The 17,408-nt window shown below is 42.6% G+C and overlaps 1 protein-coding gene across 1 annotated transcript in view; it reads right to left on the bottom strand.

The window, feature by feature from the left end:
• LOC140724192 (uncharacterized) overlaps positions 1 to 17,408 on the bottom strand; it is a 283,664-nt gene that overhangs the window by 239,522 nt on the left and 26,734 nt on the right. The window contains exons 6-13 of the mRNA XM_073038679.1: positions 11,283 to 11,372; positions 9,956 to 10,048; positions 8,541 to 8,633; positions 7,060 to 7,152; positions 5,660 to 5,752; positions 4,185 to 4,277; positions 2,761 to 2,853; positions 1,284 to 1,376 (exon numbers count right to left, since the gene is read on the bottom strand). Of these exons, the coding sequence (XP_072894780.1) occupies positions 1,284 to 1,376; positions 2,761 to 2,853; positions 4,185 to 4,277; positions 5,660 to 5,752; positions 7,060 to 7,152; positions 8,541 to 8,633; positions 9,956 to 10,048; positions 11,283 to 11,372 (741 nt within the window). The remainder of the gene's footprint in view (positions 1 to 1,283; positions 1,377 to 2,760; positions 2,854 to 4,184; positions 4,278 to 5,659; positions 5,753 to 7,059; positions 7,153 to 8,540; positions 8,634 to 9,955; positions 10,049 to 11,282; positions 11,373 to 17,408) is intronic.

Here is a 17,408-nt window from a genome sequence, read left to right as displayed (position 1 = left end):
TCTGATATTCAACAAAAAGCAGAAATTTATTTGAGAATATCTCATCCCCATCTGCAAACTATCACCTCATAGGTAAGGAGAGTCATAGAGCAAATATTCAGGTCCTTCATCCCATCATAGAAAGGATGTGTGAAACTAGAGCCGGTTCAAAGGATGGTTTGACAAACGATTCCAAGACTGAATGCAGAGTTTTGATGGAGCTGGGCTTGTATTCAGAGGAACTCCGAAGAACGAGTGGTGACAACATTGAAACCAATCAACACGTGAAAGTGAATGTTTCTTATACTGGCAGACTATAAGACCTGAGGACACAGTTCAGAATAGACGGGTGTTTTATTGTTTATGTAAATGAGGATTTCTGTTTGGCCGGAATGGTTAATCTGAAGCTTTCTTTGTCGAAGGCCCGATGGTCCGTTAGCTTGCGGTCTCCGTACACAACGATCAAGCATAAATACGTATTTTCTAACGATTGTACAGTTTCGCAATGCAGTGGGTACATTGTTTAGAGACCCAATTACTTCTTAAATATTAAGCAACTATCCAGACAATTCATCCCCACGGTGCTCCAGATTCCAACAAACCTGTCTGTAAAACTTTCTTCTTCGGGTCCCATCAGAACTCCAAACCAGGGATTCACTACATTTCTTATTCCACGGACTCCTACCATTAACCATGAACCCCAGACTGAGAACCCCGCTGCTAATCTCTGTTCTCTGCTCGCTCCTATTACTGTTCACAAAACGGCTAGACGCAGCCATCATGCGATCATCACCCGGACTGCCGCCTGCACTGCTGGAGATATTAGTTGGAGGCTGAATGAAAAGCTGAATGCTCTATCAGCATCTCCAAGAATAGGGATGCCAGGCCCAACCCTTCTGCAAAGACTCTAACAAACAAAATTGACAGACTGACCTCAAATTGCTCCATCCTACACATGTAATCTCATTCCGTGGTACCCCAACATCGGGTTATTTAGTCATTATAAATTGCCCCATATAGCATAATGGTTAAATCGCTGGTCTGCTGAGTGGCCCGTTTCAAATGATTAAGGAAACTTACCTGAACAGAGTTACAATCTCTATTCCATTCACCCTTTAACACTATTGGAGTCCCAGCCAATGTGCTACAATCTCTCATCAAGTAACAATAGCTAACGTGGAGATGTTCTTTCTCTTCCTCAGCTCTGGATTCTGCCCAGTATTTCTGGGAATTGAGGGTACGGGCATTAAATCTGCCACTGAAGTGAAGACCACATGTCTCTATAAAATAATGTTGTATGTTACCTGTGTCCTTCCCCACTTTAGAGCCCTCTGGATCTCCATCCTCATTTGCACCGTCGGCCACGGTGGTGAAGGGGTTTTCTACATCCTGGCTCTCTGCAGTAAAGAGAATGAGAGTCAGCTGATAATTATCAAAAAACGGAAATTGATTTGAAAATATCTCATCCACATCTGCAAACTATCCCCTGACAGGTATGCAGAGTCATACAAGCCCTTCAGCCCATCCTTGAAGGGATGTGCTGAAACTAAAGCGGGTTCAAAGGGCGGTTTGGAAGATGATTCCAGGTTTGAATGGCTTGTTATATGGAGAGTTTCGATGGAACTGGACTTGTATTCAAAGGAACTCTAAAGAATGAGTGCTGACAACAGTGAAACGATTCAAAGCGAGAAAGGCTTTGATTGAGTGTATGTGGTGGGGGTGTTTCCTATGCTGGAAGAATATAAGGACTGAGGACAGGATTCAGAATAGACGGGTGTTTTATTTTTTACGTATATGAGGACGAGGTTTTTTTTAAAAAACAGAGTGGTTAATCTGTGGCAATCTTTGTCTAAGTTCTTCTGATCCTTTTCCTAATGGTCTATGTACACAATGACCAAGGATAACAAACCATTTTCTTAACGATTGTACACTTCTGCTATGCCGTGGGTACTGTTTTAGCTACGCAGTTACTTCTTAAATGTTGTGAATGTCCAGACTTTTCATTCCCACGGTGCTCCGGGTTCCAACAAGCATCTTTATGAAAATATCTTCCTCCGGTCCCATCTAAACATCTGTCTCTTTATTCGAAACCAGGGATTCACTACATTTCTATTCCACAGTCTCCTTCCATTAACCATTCATCCCGGATTGCGAACCCCGCTGCAAATCACTGTTTTCTGCACGCTCCTACAACTGTCCGCAAATTGCTAGACGCAGATATCCTGCAATGACCACTGGAACTCAGCCTGCACTGCGGGGGATATCAGTTCGTGCCTGGGTGAGAAACAGGCTGCTGTATCAACATCTCCACCGTGTGACAAGAAAATAGATACCAGCTCCAACACTTCTGTACAGCCTATACCAAACGCCCAGATAGCGTGAGACCCGAAATCAAAATTGATAGTCTGACCTCCATTGTTCCCATCCTACACAGGTCATATCATTCCATGGTACCCCAGCATTGGGTTATTTAGTCATAGTGAATTGCCCTCTGATTACATAATGTTTACATTGGTGTCTGCTGGGTAGAGTGGTTCAACTGATTAAAGAAACTTACCAGAACACAGTTTACAATCACTATTCCATTCATGCTTTAAGTTAATTTGTCCCAGTCAATATCATAAAATCTCTCATCAAGTCACAATAGTTAACGGGGAGGTGCAGCTGTCTCTTTCTCAGCTCTGTATTCTTCCCTGTATTATTGGGAATAGCGTAACCGAGCGCTAAATGTGCAACTGACCTGAAGACAACAGTTAGCTTTAAAATCATTTTGTAAATTACCTGTGTTCTTCCCCACTTTCGAGCCCTGTGGATCTCCATCCTCATTTGCACTGTCAGCCATGGTGGTGACGGGTTTTTCTACATCCTGGCTCTCTGCGGTAAAGAGAATGAGAGTCATCTGATATTCAACAAAAAGCAGAAATTGATTTGAGAATATCTCATCCCCAACTGCAAACTATCATCTCATAGGTAAGGAGAGTCATAGAGTCATAGAGCAAATATTCAGGTCCTTCATCCCATCATAGAAAGGATGTGTGAAACTAGAGCCGGTTCAAAGGATGGTTTGACAAACGATTCCAAGACGGAATGGAGAGTTTTGATGGAACTGGGCTTGTATTCAGAGGAACTCCGAAGAACGAGTGGTGACAACATTGAAAACAATCAACGCGTGAAAGTGAATGTTTCTTATACTGGCAGACTATAAGACCTGAGGACACAGTTCAGAATAGACGGGTGTTTTATTGTTTATGTAAATGAGGATTTTTGTTTGGCCGGAATGGTTAATCTGAAGCTTTCTTTGTCGACGGCGCGATGGTCCGTTAGCTTGCGGTCTCCGTACACAACGATCAAGCATAAATACGTATTTTCTAACGATTGTACAGATTCGCAATGCAGTGGGTACATTCTTTAGAGACCCAATTACTTCTTAAATATTAAGCAACTATCCAGACTTTTCATCCCCACGGTGCTCCAGATTCCAACAAACCTGGCTCTGAAACTTTCTTCTAAGGGTCCCATCTAAACATCCACCCCGTTACTCCAAACCAGGGATTCACTACATTTCTTATTCCACGGACTCCTACCATTAACCATGAACCCCAGACTGAGAACCCCGCTGCTAATCTCTGTTCTCTGCTCGCTCCTATTACTGATCACAAAATGGCTAGACGCAGCCATCATGCGATCATCACCCGGACTGCCGCCTGCACTGCTGGAGATATTAGTTGGAGGCTGAATGAAAAGCTGAATGCTCTATCAGCATCTCCAAGAATAGGGATGCCAGGCCCAACCCTTCTGTAAACACTCTACCAAACAAAATTGACAGACTGACCTCAAATTGCGCCATCCTACACATGTAATCTCATTCCGTGGTACCCCAACATCGGGTTATTTAGTCATTATAAATTGCCCCATATAGCATAATGGTTAAATCGCTGGTCTGCTGAGTGGCCCGTTTCAAATGATTAAGGAAACTTACCTGAACAGAGTTACAATCTCTATTCCATTCACCCTTTAACACTATTGGAGTCCCAGCCAATGTGCTAAAATCTCTCATCAAGTAACAATAGCTAACGTGGAGAGGGTATCTTTCTCTTCCTCAGCTCTGGATTCTGCCCAGTATTTCTGGGAATTGAGGGTACGGGCATTAAATCTGCCACTGAAGTGAAGACCACATGTCTCTATAAAATAATGTTGTATGTTACCTGTGTCCTTCCCCACTTTAGAGCCCTCTGGATCTCCATCCTCATTTGCACCGTCAGCCACGGTGGTGAAGGGGTTTTCTACATCCTGGCTCTCTGCAGTAAAGAGAATGAGAGACAGCTAATTATCAAAAAACAGAAATTGATTTGAAAATATCTCATCCACATCTGCAAACTATCCCCTGACAGGTATGCAGAGTCATACAAGCACTTCAGCCCATCCTTGAAGGGATGTGCTGAAACTAAAGCGGGTTCAAAGGGCGGTTTGGAAGATGATTCCAGGATTGAATGACTTGTTATATGGAGAGTTTCGATGGAACTGGACTTGTATTCAAAGGAACTCTAAAGAATGAGTGCTGACAACAGTGAAACGATTCAAAGCGAGAAAGGCTTTGATTGAGTGTATGTGGTGGGGGTGTTTCCTATGCTGGAAGAATATAAGAACTGAGGACAGGATTCAGAATAGACGGGTGTTTTATTTTTTACGTATATGAGGACGATGTTTTTTTTAAAAAACAGAGTGGTTAATCTGTGGCAATCTTTGTCTAAGTTCTTCTGATCCTTTTCCTAATGGTCTATGTACACAATGACCAAGGATAACAAACCATTTTCTTAACGATTGTACACTTCCGCTATGCCGTGGGTACTGTTTTAGCTACGCAGTTACTTCCTAAATGTTGTCACTGTCCAGACTTTTCATTCCCACGGTGCTCCGGGTTCCAACAAACATCTTTATGAAAATATCTTCCTCCGGTCCCATCTAAACATCTGTCCCTTTATTCGAAACCAGGGATTCACTACATTTATATTCCACAGTCTCCTTCCATTAACCATTCACCCCAGATTGCGAAACCCGCTGCAAATCCCTGTTTTCTGCACGCTCCTACAACTGTCCGCAAATAGTCTAGACGCAGATATCCTGCAATGATCACTGGAACTCAGCCTGCACTGCGGGAGATTTCAATTCGTGCCTGGGAGAGAAACAGGCTGCTGTATCAGCATCTCCACCGGGTGACAAGAAGATAGACACCAGCTCCAACACTTCTGTACAGACTATACCAAACGCCCAGATAGCGTGAGACCCGAAATCAAAATTGATAGTCTGACCTCCATTGGTCCCATCCTACACAGGTCATATCATTCCATGGTACCCCAGCATTGGGTTATTTAGTCATAGTGAATTGCCCTCTGATTACATAATGTTTACATTGGTGTCTGCTGGGTAGAGTGGTTCAGATGATTAAGGAAACTTACCAGAACACAGTTTACAATCACTATTCCATTCATGCTTTAAGTTAGTTAGTCCCAGTCAATATCATAAAATCTCTCATCAAGTCTCAATAGTTAACGGGGAGGTGCAGCTGTCTCTTTCTCAGCTCTGTATTCTTCCCTGTATTATTGGGAATAGCGTAACCGAGCGCTAAATGTGCAACTGACCTGAAGACAACAGTTAGCTTTAAAATCATTTTGTAAATTACCTGTGTTCTTCCCCACTTTCGAGCCCTCTGGATCTCCATCCTCATTTGCACTGTCAGCCATGGTGGTGATGGGTTTTTCTACATCCTGGCTCTCTGCGGTATAGAGAATGAGAGTCATCTGATATTCAACAAAAAGCAGAAATTGATTTGAGAATATCTCATCCCCATCTGCAAACTATCACCTTATAGGTAAGGAGAGTCATAGAGCAAATATTCAGGTCCTTCATCCCATCATAGAAAGGATGTGTGAAACTAGAGCCGGTTCAAAGGATGGTTTGACAAACGATTCCAAGACTGAATGCAGAGTTTTGATGGAGCTGGGCTTGTATTCAGAGGAACTCCGAAGAACGAGTGGTGACAACATTGAAACCAATCAACGCGTGAAAGTGAATGTTTCTTATACTGGCAGACTATAAGACCTGAGGACACAGTTCAGAATAGACGGGTGTTTTATTGTTTATGTAAATGAGGATTTTTGTTTGGCCGGAATGGTTAATCTGAAGCTTTCTTTGTCTAAGGCCCGATGGTCCGTTAGCTTGCGGTCTCCGTACACAACGATCAAGCATAAATACGTATTTTCTAACGATTGTACAGTTTCGCAATGCAGTGGGTACATTGTTTAGAGACCCAAATACTTCTTAAATATTAAGCAACTATCCAGACAATTCATCCCCACGGTGCTCCAGATTCCAACAAACCTGTCTGTAAAACTTTCTTCTTCGGGTCCCATCAGAACTCCAAACCAGGGATTCACTACATTTCTTATTCCACGGACTCCTACCATTAACCATGAACCCCAGACTGAGAACCCCGCTGCTAATCTCTGTTCTCTGCTCGCTCCTATTACTGTTCACAAAACGGCTAGACGCAGCCATCATGCGATCATCACCCGGACTGCCGCCTGCACTGCTGGAGATATTAGTTGGAGGCTGAATGAAAAGCTGAATGCTCTATCAGCATCTCCAAGAATAGGGATGCCAGGCCCAACCCTTCTGCAAAGACTCTAACAAACAGAATTGACAGACTGACCTCAAATTGCTCCATCCTACACATGTAATCTCATTCCGTGGTACCCCAACATCGGGTTATTTAGTCATTATAAATTGCCCCATATAGCATAATGGTTAAATCGCTGGTCTGCTGAGTGGCCCGTTTCAAATGATTAAGGAAACTTACCTGAACAGAGTTACAATCTCTATTCCATTCACCCTTTAACACTATTGGAGTCCCAGCCAATGTGCTACAATCTCTCATCAAGTAACAATAGCTAACGTGGAGATGTTCTTTCTCTTCCTCAGCTCTGGATTCTGCCCAGTATTTCTGGGAATTGAGGGTACGGGCATTAAATCTGCCACTGAAGTGAAGACCACATGTCTCTATAAAATAATGTTGTATGTTACCTGTGTCCTTCCCCACTTTAGAGCCCTCTGGATCTCCATCCTCATTTGCACCGTCGGCCACGGTGGTGAAGGGGTTTTCTACATCCTGGCTCTCTGCAGTAAAGAGAATGAGAGTCAGCTGATAATTATCAAAAAACGGAAATTGATTTGAAAATATCTCATCCACATCTGCAAACTATCCCCTGACAGGTATGCAGAGTCATACAAGCCCTTCAGCCCATCCTTGAAGGGATGTGCTGAAACTAAAGCGGGTTCAAAGGGCGGTTTGGAAGATGATTCCAGGTTTGAATGGCTTGTTATATGGAGAGTTTCGATGGAACTGGACTTGTATTCAAAGGAACTCTAAAGAATGAGTGCTGACAACAGTGAAACGATTCAAAGCGAGAAAGGCTTTGATTGAGTGTATGTGGTGGGGGTGTTTCCTATGCTGGAAGAATATAAGAACTGAGGACAGGATTCAGAATAGACGGGTGTTTTATTTTTTACGTATATGAGGACGATGTTTTTTTTTTAAAAAAACAGAGTGGTTAATCTGTGGCAATCTTTGTCTAAGTTCTTCTGATCCTTTTCCTAATGGTCTATGTACACAATGACCAAGGATAACAAAACATTTTCTTAACGATTGTACACTTCCGCTATGCCGTGGGTACTGTTTTAGCTACGCAGTTACTTCCTAAATGTTGTCACTGTCCAGACTTTTCATTCCCACGGTGCTCCGGGTTCCAACAAACATCTTTATGAAAATATCTTCCTCCGGTCCCATCTAAACATCTGTCCCTTTATTCGAAACCAGGGATTCACTACATTTCTATTCCACAGTCTCCTTCCATTAACCATTCACCCCAGATTGCGAAACCCGCTGCAAATCCCTGTTTTCTGCACGCTCCTACAACTGTCCGCAAATTGTCTAGACGCAGATATCCTGCAATGATCATTGGAACTCAGCCTGCACTGCGGGAGATTTCAGTTCGTGCCTGGGAGAGAAACAGGCTGCTGTATCAGCATCTCCACCGGGTGACAAGAAGATAGACACCAGCTCCAACACTTCTGTACAGCCTATACCAAACGCCCAGATAGCGTGAGACCCGAAATCAAAATTGATAGTCTGACCTCCATTGGTCCCATCCTACACAGGTCATATCATTCCATGGTACCCCAGCATTGGGTTATTTAGTCATAGTGAATTGCCCTCTGATTACATAATGTTTACATTGGTGTCTGCTGGGTAGAGTGGTTCAAATGATTAAGGAAACTTACCAGAAAACAGTTTACAATCACTATTCCATTCATGCTTTAAGTTAGTTAGTCCCAGTCAATATCATAAAATCTCTCATCAAGTCACAATAGTTAACGGGGAGGTGCAGCTGTCTCTTTCTCAGCTCTGTATTCTTCCCTGTATTATTGGGAATAGCGTAACCGAGCGCTAAATGTGCAACTGACCTGAAGACAACAGTTAGCTTTAAAATCATTTTGTAAATTACCTGTGTTCTTCCCCACTTTCGAGCCCTCTGGATCTCCATCCTGATTTGCACTGTCAGCCATGGTGGTGATGGTTTTTTCTACATCCTGGCTCTCTGCGGTAAAGAGAATGAGAGTCATCTGATATTCAACAAAAAGCAGAAATTTATTTGAGAATATCTCATCCCCATCTGCAAACTATCACCTTATAGGTAAGGAGAGTCATAGAGCAAATATTCAGGTCCTTCATCCCAACATAGAAAGGATGTGTGAAACTAGAGCCGGTTCAAAGGATGGTTTGACAATCGATTCCAAGACTGAATGCAGAGTTTTGATGGAGCTGGGCTTGTATTCAGAGGAACTCCGAAGAACGAGTGGTGACAACATTGAAAACAATCAACGCGTGAAAGTGAATGTTTCTTATACTGGCAGACTATAAGACCTGAGGACACAGTTCAGAATTGACGGGTGTTTTATTGTTTATGTAAATGAGGATTTTTGTTTGGCCGGAATGGTTAATCTGAAGCTTTCTTTGTCGAAGGCCCGATGGTCCGTTAGCTTGCGGTCTCCGTACACAACGATCAAGCATAAATACGTATTTTCTAACGATTGTACAGTTTCGCAATGCAGTGGGTACATTGTTTAGAGACCCAATTACTTCTTAAATATTAAGCAACTATCCAGACAATTCATCCCCACGGTGCTCCAGATTCCAACAAACCTGTCTGTAAAACTTTCTTCTTCCGGTCCCATCTAAACATCCACCCCGTTACTCCAAACCAGGGATTCACTACATTTCTTATTCCACGGACTCCTACTATTAACCATGAACCCCAGACTGAGAACCCCGCTGCTAATCTCTGTTCTCTGCTCGCTCCTATTACTGTTCACAAAATGGCTAGACGCAGCCATCTTCGATCATCACCCGGACTGCCGCCTGCACTGCTGGAGATATTAGTTGGAGGCTGAATGAAAAGCTGAATGCTCTATCAGCATCTCCAAGAATAGGGATGCCAGGCCCAACCCTTCTGCAAAGACTCTACCAAACAAAATTGACAGACTGACCTCAAATTGCGCCATCCTACACATGTAATCTCATTCCGTGGTACCCCAACATCGGGTTATTTAGTCATTATAAATTGCCCCATATAGCATAATGGTTAAATCGCTGGTCTGCTGAGTGGCCCGTTTCAAATGATTAAGGAAACTTACCTGAACAGAGTTACAATCTCTATTCCATTCACCCTTTAACACTATTGGAGTCCCAGCCAATGTGCTAAAATCTCTCATCAAGTAACAATAGCTAACGTGGAGATGTTATCTTTCTCTTCCTCAGCTCTGGATTCTGCCCAGTATTTCTGGGAATTGAGGGTACGGGCATTAAATCTGCCACTGAAGTGAAGACCACATGTCTCTATAAAATAATGTTGTATGTTACCTGTGTCCTTCCCCACTTTAGAGCCCTCTGGATCTCCATCCTCATTTGCACCGTCGGCCACGGTGGTGAAGGGGTTTTCTACATCCTGGCTCTCTGCGGTAAAGAGAATGAGAGACAGCTGATAATTATCAAAAAACAGAAATTGATTTGAAAATATCTCATCCACATCTGCAAACTATCCCCTGACAGGTATGCAGAGTCATACAAGCCCTTCAGCCCATCCTTGAAGGGATGTGCTGAAACTAAAGCGGATTCAAAGGGTGGTTTGGAAGATGATTCCAGGATTGAATGGCTTGTTATATGGAGAGTTTCGATGGAACTGGACTTGTATTCAAAGGAACTCTTAAGAATGAGTGGTGACAACACTGAAACCATTCAAAGAGTGAAAGGCCTAGATTGAGTGTATGTGGTGAGGGTGTTTCCTTTGTTGGAAGACTATAAGACCTGAGGACAGAATTCAGAACAGATGGGTGTTTTTTTACGAAAGTGAGGTGGATATTATTTTTTGCATAACCAAAGTTCTTAATCTGTGGCATTCTCTGTCTGAGGTCTTATGGCCCCGTATTTTACGGTCTATGTATACAATGACCAAGAATAAGAACCCATTTTTCTTAACGACTGTACACTTCTGGAATGCCGTGGGTACTTTTTTAGCTACCCACTTACTACTTAAATGTTAAGAACCAATCTAGAGTTTTCACCCCTTCTGTTTTCCGGATTCCAACAAACCTCTCTGTGAAATTTCTTCTTCCGGTCCCATCTAAACATCCACCCCGTTACTCCAAACCATTTATTCACAACAATTCTTATTGCACGGATTCCTACCAATAACCATGGACCCCAGATTGGGAACCCAGCTGCATAATCTCTGATGCCAGCTCCAGATCTTCTCTACACACTATAACATTTGCCCAGCTTGCGCGAGTCCCCAAATCTAAATTGATAATCTGACCTCCATTGGCCCCATCCTTCACAGGTCATTTCATTCTATGGCACCCCAACATCCGGTTATTTAGTCATTATAAGTTGCTTCCTGATTACATAATGATTATATCGGTGTTCTGCTGGGCAGCGCGGTTCAAAAGATGAAGGAACCTTACCGGAACACAGTTTACAATCTCTATTCCATTCTCCCTTTTATCGTATGGGAGAACCCTGTCAATATCCTAAAATCTCTCATCAAGTCACAATAGTTATCGTGGAGGTGTAGCTGTCTGTTTTTTCAGCTTTGGATTCTTCCCTCAATTTTGGGGAATTGCTGGTGCGGGTACTAAATCTGAAATTGATGTGAAGGCAGCAATTATTTTTAAAATATTTTTTAATTTACCTGTGTCCTTCTCTTTAGTGCTCTCTGGATGTCCATCCGCATTCGCACATTCGGCCATGGTGAGAATGGGGATTGAAACATCAGGGTTTTCTACAGTAAAATAAAATAAGAATAAGCTGATAATCACGAAAGAAAAGTAATTGATTCCAGAAACTCATCTTACTCTGCAAACTATCCCCTGACAAGCAGATAGGGTCATACAGCAAATATTCACGCCCTTCATCCAATCCTAGACGGGATGTGCTGAAACTAGAGCGAGTTCAAAGGACGGTTTGGAAAACGATTCCAAGATTTAATGTTTTTTTTATATGGAGAGATTTGATGGAGCTGGGCTTGTATTCAAAGGAACTCTGAAGAGTGAGTGGTAACCTCATTGAAACCATTAAGCGTGAAAGGCCTTGATTGACAGGTTGTGGTGAGCCAGGGATTCACAACATTTCCTATGCTATGGTCTCCTACCATTAACCATGGACACTAGATTTGGACCCACAGCTGCAAATCTCTGTTTTCCGCTCGCTCCTATTGCTGTTCACAAATTGGTTATACGCAGATATCCTGCGATGATCACCCGAACTGCAGCCTGCACTGCGGGAGATTTCAGTTTTCGCCTGGTTGAGAAACAGTTTGCTGTATAAGCTTCTCCACCATGTGACAAGAATAAAGATGCCATGTCCAATTCTTTTCTACCGACTACAACATTCGACCAGCTTGCGTTGGAGATTTCAGTTGGAGCCCTGGTTGAGATATAGGCTGCTGTATCAGAATCTGCAACGTGTGACAAGCCGGAAGATGCCAGCCCCAACTTTCATGTACACATGATGCCTTTCACATACCTTTTATTGGACTTTTCAAATCTAAATTGATACTTTGATACCCCAAGACTGTATCCTACACAGGTCGGATGTCAGCTCATCCACTTGCATCCCAACTTCCTTTGTCACCAATCGTCCAGTCTCTCGGATCCAACTCTCACTGTGTCGCGTGTTGTCCCATCCCTCAGGACCTCACCCTCTGTAGGTTGTGTTCTGCCCCATCCTGGACTGACAACCTCAGGACAAGCACTTTGCATAATGTTATTTACAGCACGGTGGGAAGAGTGTTAATAATTCCACTTGCCACACTCTGGTGAGGATACAAATGATCTGGACAAGGTGCAGACGGGAATTAACAGTAACGATAGACTGTAAATCGGCGCATGGCTGTTAATGCAGACCAGTGTCAGGTGTTGCACCTTTGTGCGTTGTATAAAACTGCTGGTGTGGCCTAGTTTGGCGGCATGAGTTCCGTTCTTGCATATAGGAAAGATATCAATAAGATTCAAATAGTGCAGAAGGAAAGTATAACAATGAATGAAAGCTACGATATTTAATCAATTGTTTTTTTTTAATTCTTCGGGAGATATCCCAATAGTAAGGTTGGCATATTAATCAACAGCCCAATTAACCGGCTTCGACAGCCTTGAAAACCTATTCAACCCCAACTCTTCATTCACAAAAAATGTTCACTGGAATCAGAGATTCCGATCAAATTAAGTGATCATGTTTATTTGTGAAGCACGTGCTTCTTTTTTCACAAGCGAGCCAAAAAGCAGGGAAATATGATAAAGCATTAAAAACTAAAAAAGAAAATATGAAATATCAGCAGTTCAAAAGTGTGCATCCCCCTTTGCAGTACTTAGCTGAAACACCTCGCGCAGTTATTACAGACAGGACTCTTTTTGGATACTTTTCAACAATACGATCGAGCAGGATTTGCGCATACGTCGTTGCCATCTTGCTAAAGCTGTGTCAGGTTCGTTGGGAAGTGCTGCTGCCTAAGGAGTCTATACTTCTTCCCATGACCGAATGTATTCCTACCACATTACAAAGACATTTGAGCTGGTCGGATAATTCGGCATACGCGTATATTTGGCGGTGTGGATTGTTTGGCGCGCTGTATAAAGAAACAGATGACCAGAGGGAAGGAGGGAGGAATACACTGTACGTCATGTCCACTGACTCCCGCTCGTCTACCTCAGCAGCTACATTTTATCAAAATGTCCAGCACACTAACCAAACGTGTCTGCCCTTTGATAAATCTGCTGACATATGCTATTTTCTCATCAATTTCAGAATTAGGCAGAGTTCTTATGTACTATTTGAAATGGTGCTCAATGTTCAGTTTAAAACTAGCTCCCACTTGGCGAACATTTGATGGATCTGGGCCTTTATTCACTGGAATTCAGAAGAATGAGAGATGTCCTCATGGAAACCTGTCAAAGCATGAAAGGCCTTCATAGAGTGGATGTGGAGAGGCTATTTCCTATGGTGGGCAAGGATAGGACCTGGGGATGCATCCTCAGAATACATTTTTTTTAAAAAAGATTATGAGGAATTTCTTTAGCCAGAGAGTCGTGAATCTGTGACATTCGTTGTGTAACATCTTATGTTCTACACCTTTTGGACTTACGTACACATTGACCATCGGTAACAACCTATTTTCTTTACGATTACCCATTTTTAATTTACAGCTACTTCTTAACTGTTAAGTAACTATCCATACATTTCATCCTCTCTGGTGCTCCGGATTCAAACAACCAGCTTGTGAAAGTTTCTCCCTTTGGCCTTATCTAAACATCTTCCACATTATTCCAAACCAGGGGTTCACAAATTTCCTTATGCCATGCACACCCAGCAAAAACCATGGCCCCAGGTTGGGAGCCTCTGCTCTAAGCCAATGTTTAGATGGGCTTTTCAACCTTCAGGCTCTTAGTAAAGAGAATGAGAATCAGCTGATATTAATCAAAATAGAAATAAAGTGGCATGCAAAAGTTTGGGTATCCCTGGTCAAAATTGCTGTTACTGTGAATAGTTGAATGAGTAAAAGATGAACTGATCTCCAAACGTCACAAAGTGAAGGACGGAACATTGTTTTCAACATTTTAAGCAAGATTAGTGATTGTTGGTACAATTTTGGAATGAAAAAACGAAAGTGAATCATGTAATTGTTTGGGCACTACAACTGATTTTTGCTCTCAGATAATTTTTACCAAGGTCTCGACCTTAATTAGCTTGCTAGGGCTATGGCTTGTTCACAGTTATCGTTAGGACAGGCCAGGTTATGCAAATTTCAAAGCTTTATTGATACCCTGACTCCTCAAACCTTGTCCCAACAATTAGCAACCGTGGACTCCCCGACGCAGGTGTCTATCACTCTGAAAATTAAAATAATTGATCCGCACAAAGCAGTGGAAGGCTATAAGGCTATAACAAAGCGTTTGCAGGTAGCCGTTTCCTCGGTTCGTAATGCAATCGTCAGAGGCTCAGCAATCTCCTCCCTCTTCTCCCACAATAGCTGCGGTATATCCCGTCCGGTCCCGGTGACGTATCCAACTTGATGTTTTATAAAAGCTCCAGCATTCTTAATATCTGTCTTTCTTTATATATATATATATATATATATATATATTTATATTCTCCAGCTTTTCAGACCAGTGCAAGTTATCCCTGCAATCGCCAAGATCCTTTTCCGTAGTGAACACTGAAACAAAGTATTAATTAAGTACCTCTGCTAACTCCTCCAGTTCCAAACACGCATTTCCACTGTCACACTTGATTTGTCCTGTTCGGTCACGTCTTATCCTTTTGCTCTTCTCATACTTGTAGAATACCTTGGAGTTTTCCTTAATCCTGCCCGCCAAGGCTTTCTCATGGCACCTTCTGTCTCTCCTAATTTCCTTCTTAATCTACTTCCTGTTAGCCCTATAATCTTCTGGACCTCTAACATTACCTAGCTCTCTGAACCTTTTGTAAGCTTTTGTAAGATTTGGTCACATTCCCAAGTAAAATAAATTCCTGCTCACCCCGTTCAAATAGGGCGCTCTTCTATTCTGAGGTAGGATCATCTGCTTGTAGACAATCCCACCATCATCTCCACAGCCATTTTATCAAGTCTTTTCACCATTCAATAGGTTTCAGTAAGGTCACTCCTCATTCTCCTGAATTGCAGTGAATGCAGGCACAGAGCCCTAAAGCTCTGTTCATATGACAAAACATTCAATCGTGGAATCATTTCCGTGAACAGCCTTTCGACCCTCTACAGTTACAGCACATTCCTTTCGAGGTTAAGAGGCCCAAACCTGCTCAGAACACTCCAAGTGCGGCCTCACCAGTGCTTTATGAAATTTCAACTTTTTACATCCTTGCTTTTATATTCTATTCCTCTTGAGATGAATGCTAATATTGCATTTGCCTTCCTCACCACAGACTCAACCTGCAAGTTAACCTTTAGGGAATCCTGTACAAGGATCCCCAAGTCCATTGGCACCACAGTTTTCTTTTGCATTTAGAAAATAACTAAGACTTTCATTTCGTCTACCGAAGTGCATGAATATACACTTCTCCACACTGCATTCCGTTTCTTTGCCCGGTTTCCCAATTTGTCTATATCCTGTAGCCTTTCTAATTCCTCAAAACCTCATGCCCCTCCACCTACCTTCATACTATCTGCAAACATTGCTACAAAGCCTTCTATTCCATCTTCCAAATCATTAACACATGATGTAAAAGAATCGGTCCCAACCCAGACCCCTGTGGAAAATCACTAGTCACTGGGAGCAACCCAGAAAATGATTATTTTATTCCCAGTCTTTGCCCCTTTCCAATCAACCACCGCTTTGTCCATGTCAGAATATTTCTTGTAATACCATGATCTCGTAGCTTGTTAAGCAACCTTGTGTGTGTCAGCGTAACAAAGACATTTGAAAATCCAAATCCACAGCATCAACCGATTCTTCTTTGTCTAGCATGCTTGTTATTTCTTCAAAGAACTCCGTCTGATTTGTCAGGCATGATTTTCCCTTGAGGAATCATGTCCACTACGGCCTATTTCCCGACTGGTCTCCAAGTACCCTGAGACCACATCTTAAATAATCGACTCCTATATCCTCCCAAATACTGAGGTCAGACAAACTGGCATATGGGTTCTCCTCTGACCCATTCCTTTCTTGAAGTGACAATTTGCAATTTCCCAGTCTTGCAGGGCCATTAGAAAAGTCGGTGATTCTTGACAGAACATTATTAATGTCTCACGATCTATTCAGCCACCGCTTTTAGAACTCTGGAGTACACGCCATCTAATCAAGGTGACATATCTAACTTCAGACCTTTCAATTTTCCAAGAAATCTCTCTCTAGTTATGGTAACTTCACACACTTCATGCACGCTGACACCCGGAACTTCCAATACACTGCTAGTGCTTTCCTCCATGAAGACTGGTGTAAAATACTTATTCAGTTCGGCCCCCATTACTTCCCCCCCCCGCCCATTTACTACCTCTCCAGTGTCGTTTTCCAGCGTTCTGATATCCAGTCGAGCCTCTCTTTTACACTTTATGTATCTGAAGAAACATTTGGTGAAACGTCTTTCATATTATTGGCTCTTTTACTTTGGTATTCCTCCTTTACTTTCTTAATGACTTTTTGTTCCCTCTGTTTGTTTTTGTAATCTTGCCAATCCTCCAACTTCCCACAAATTGCTGCTCTGTTGCCATCCCTGCGAGTGATCGTTTCCAATCAATTCTGGCCAATTCCCCTCTCCTGCCTCTGTAATTTCCTGTACACCACTGTAATGCTGGTACTTCTGTAATATCCTCTATCATTAGCTTCTCCTTCTGGAGTTTCTATTTGACTCCCATAAGTTGAGAGACAGGCGACAGTGAGAGGGATTTTCCATACATGGATTGAACACTGAACCCAGTTCCATGTTTCCTGCTGCAAGCACAGAACAGCCCATTAGCTCACAGCCTCTCACTGTGAGTGAAGGAAAGGCAGCTCATTCACTTCTTTGCTTCCGAAGGAACTCCAGAACCAAACATTTGAGCACAGAACGTAAATGCTAACTCATCACTTCAGACGCCAGGGCAGTTTGATCAACGGGTCCATTATATAAAGGACAAAACCTATGTGATATCCCTGGACTCGACCTCACGGGGTCGCAATCCACCCCGAGAGATTCACACATCTTTCCGACGTCCTCGCACAGAATGTTGTAATTGGAATACCCCGCAACTCAAGTCCATCTGTCCGAAACATATGGCCATGCCCCTCGATAATAACGTTAGATACTATTGTGGGGGACAATCTACCAG

This window comes from Hemitrygon akajei, unplaced genomic scaffold (assembly GCF_048418815.1).
Source record: "Hemitrygon akajei unplaced genomic scaffold, sHemAka1.3 Scf000172, whole genome shotgun sequence".
In the NCBI taxonomy this organism is placed as follows: domain Eukaryota; kingdom Metazoa; phylum Chordata; class Chondrichthyes; order Myliobatiformes; family Dasyatidae; genus Hemitrygon; species Hemitrygon akajei.
The sequence above is the reverse complement of the archived record's forward strand: the minus strand, read 5'-3'. Positions and strand labels throughout refer to the sequence as shown.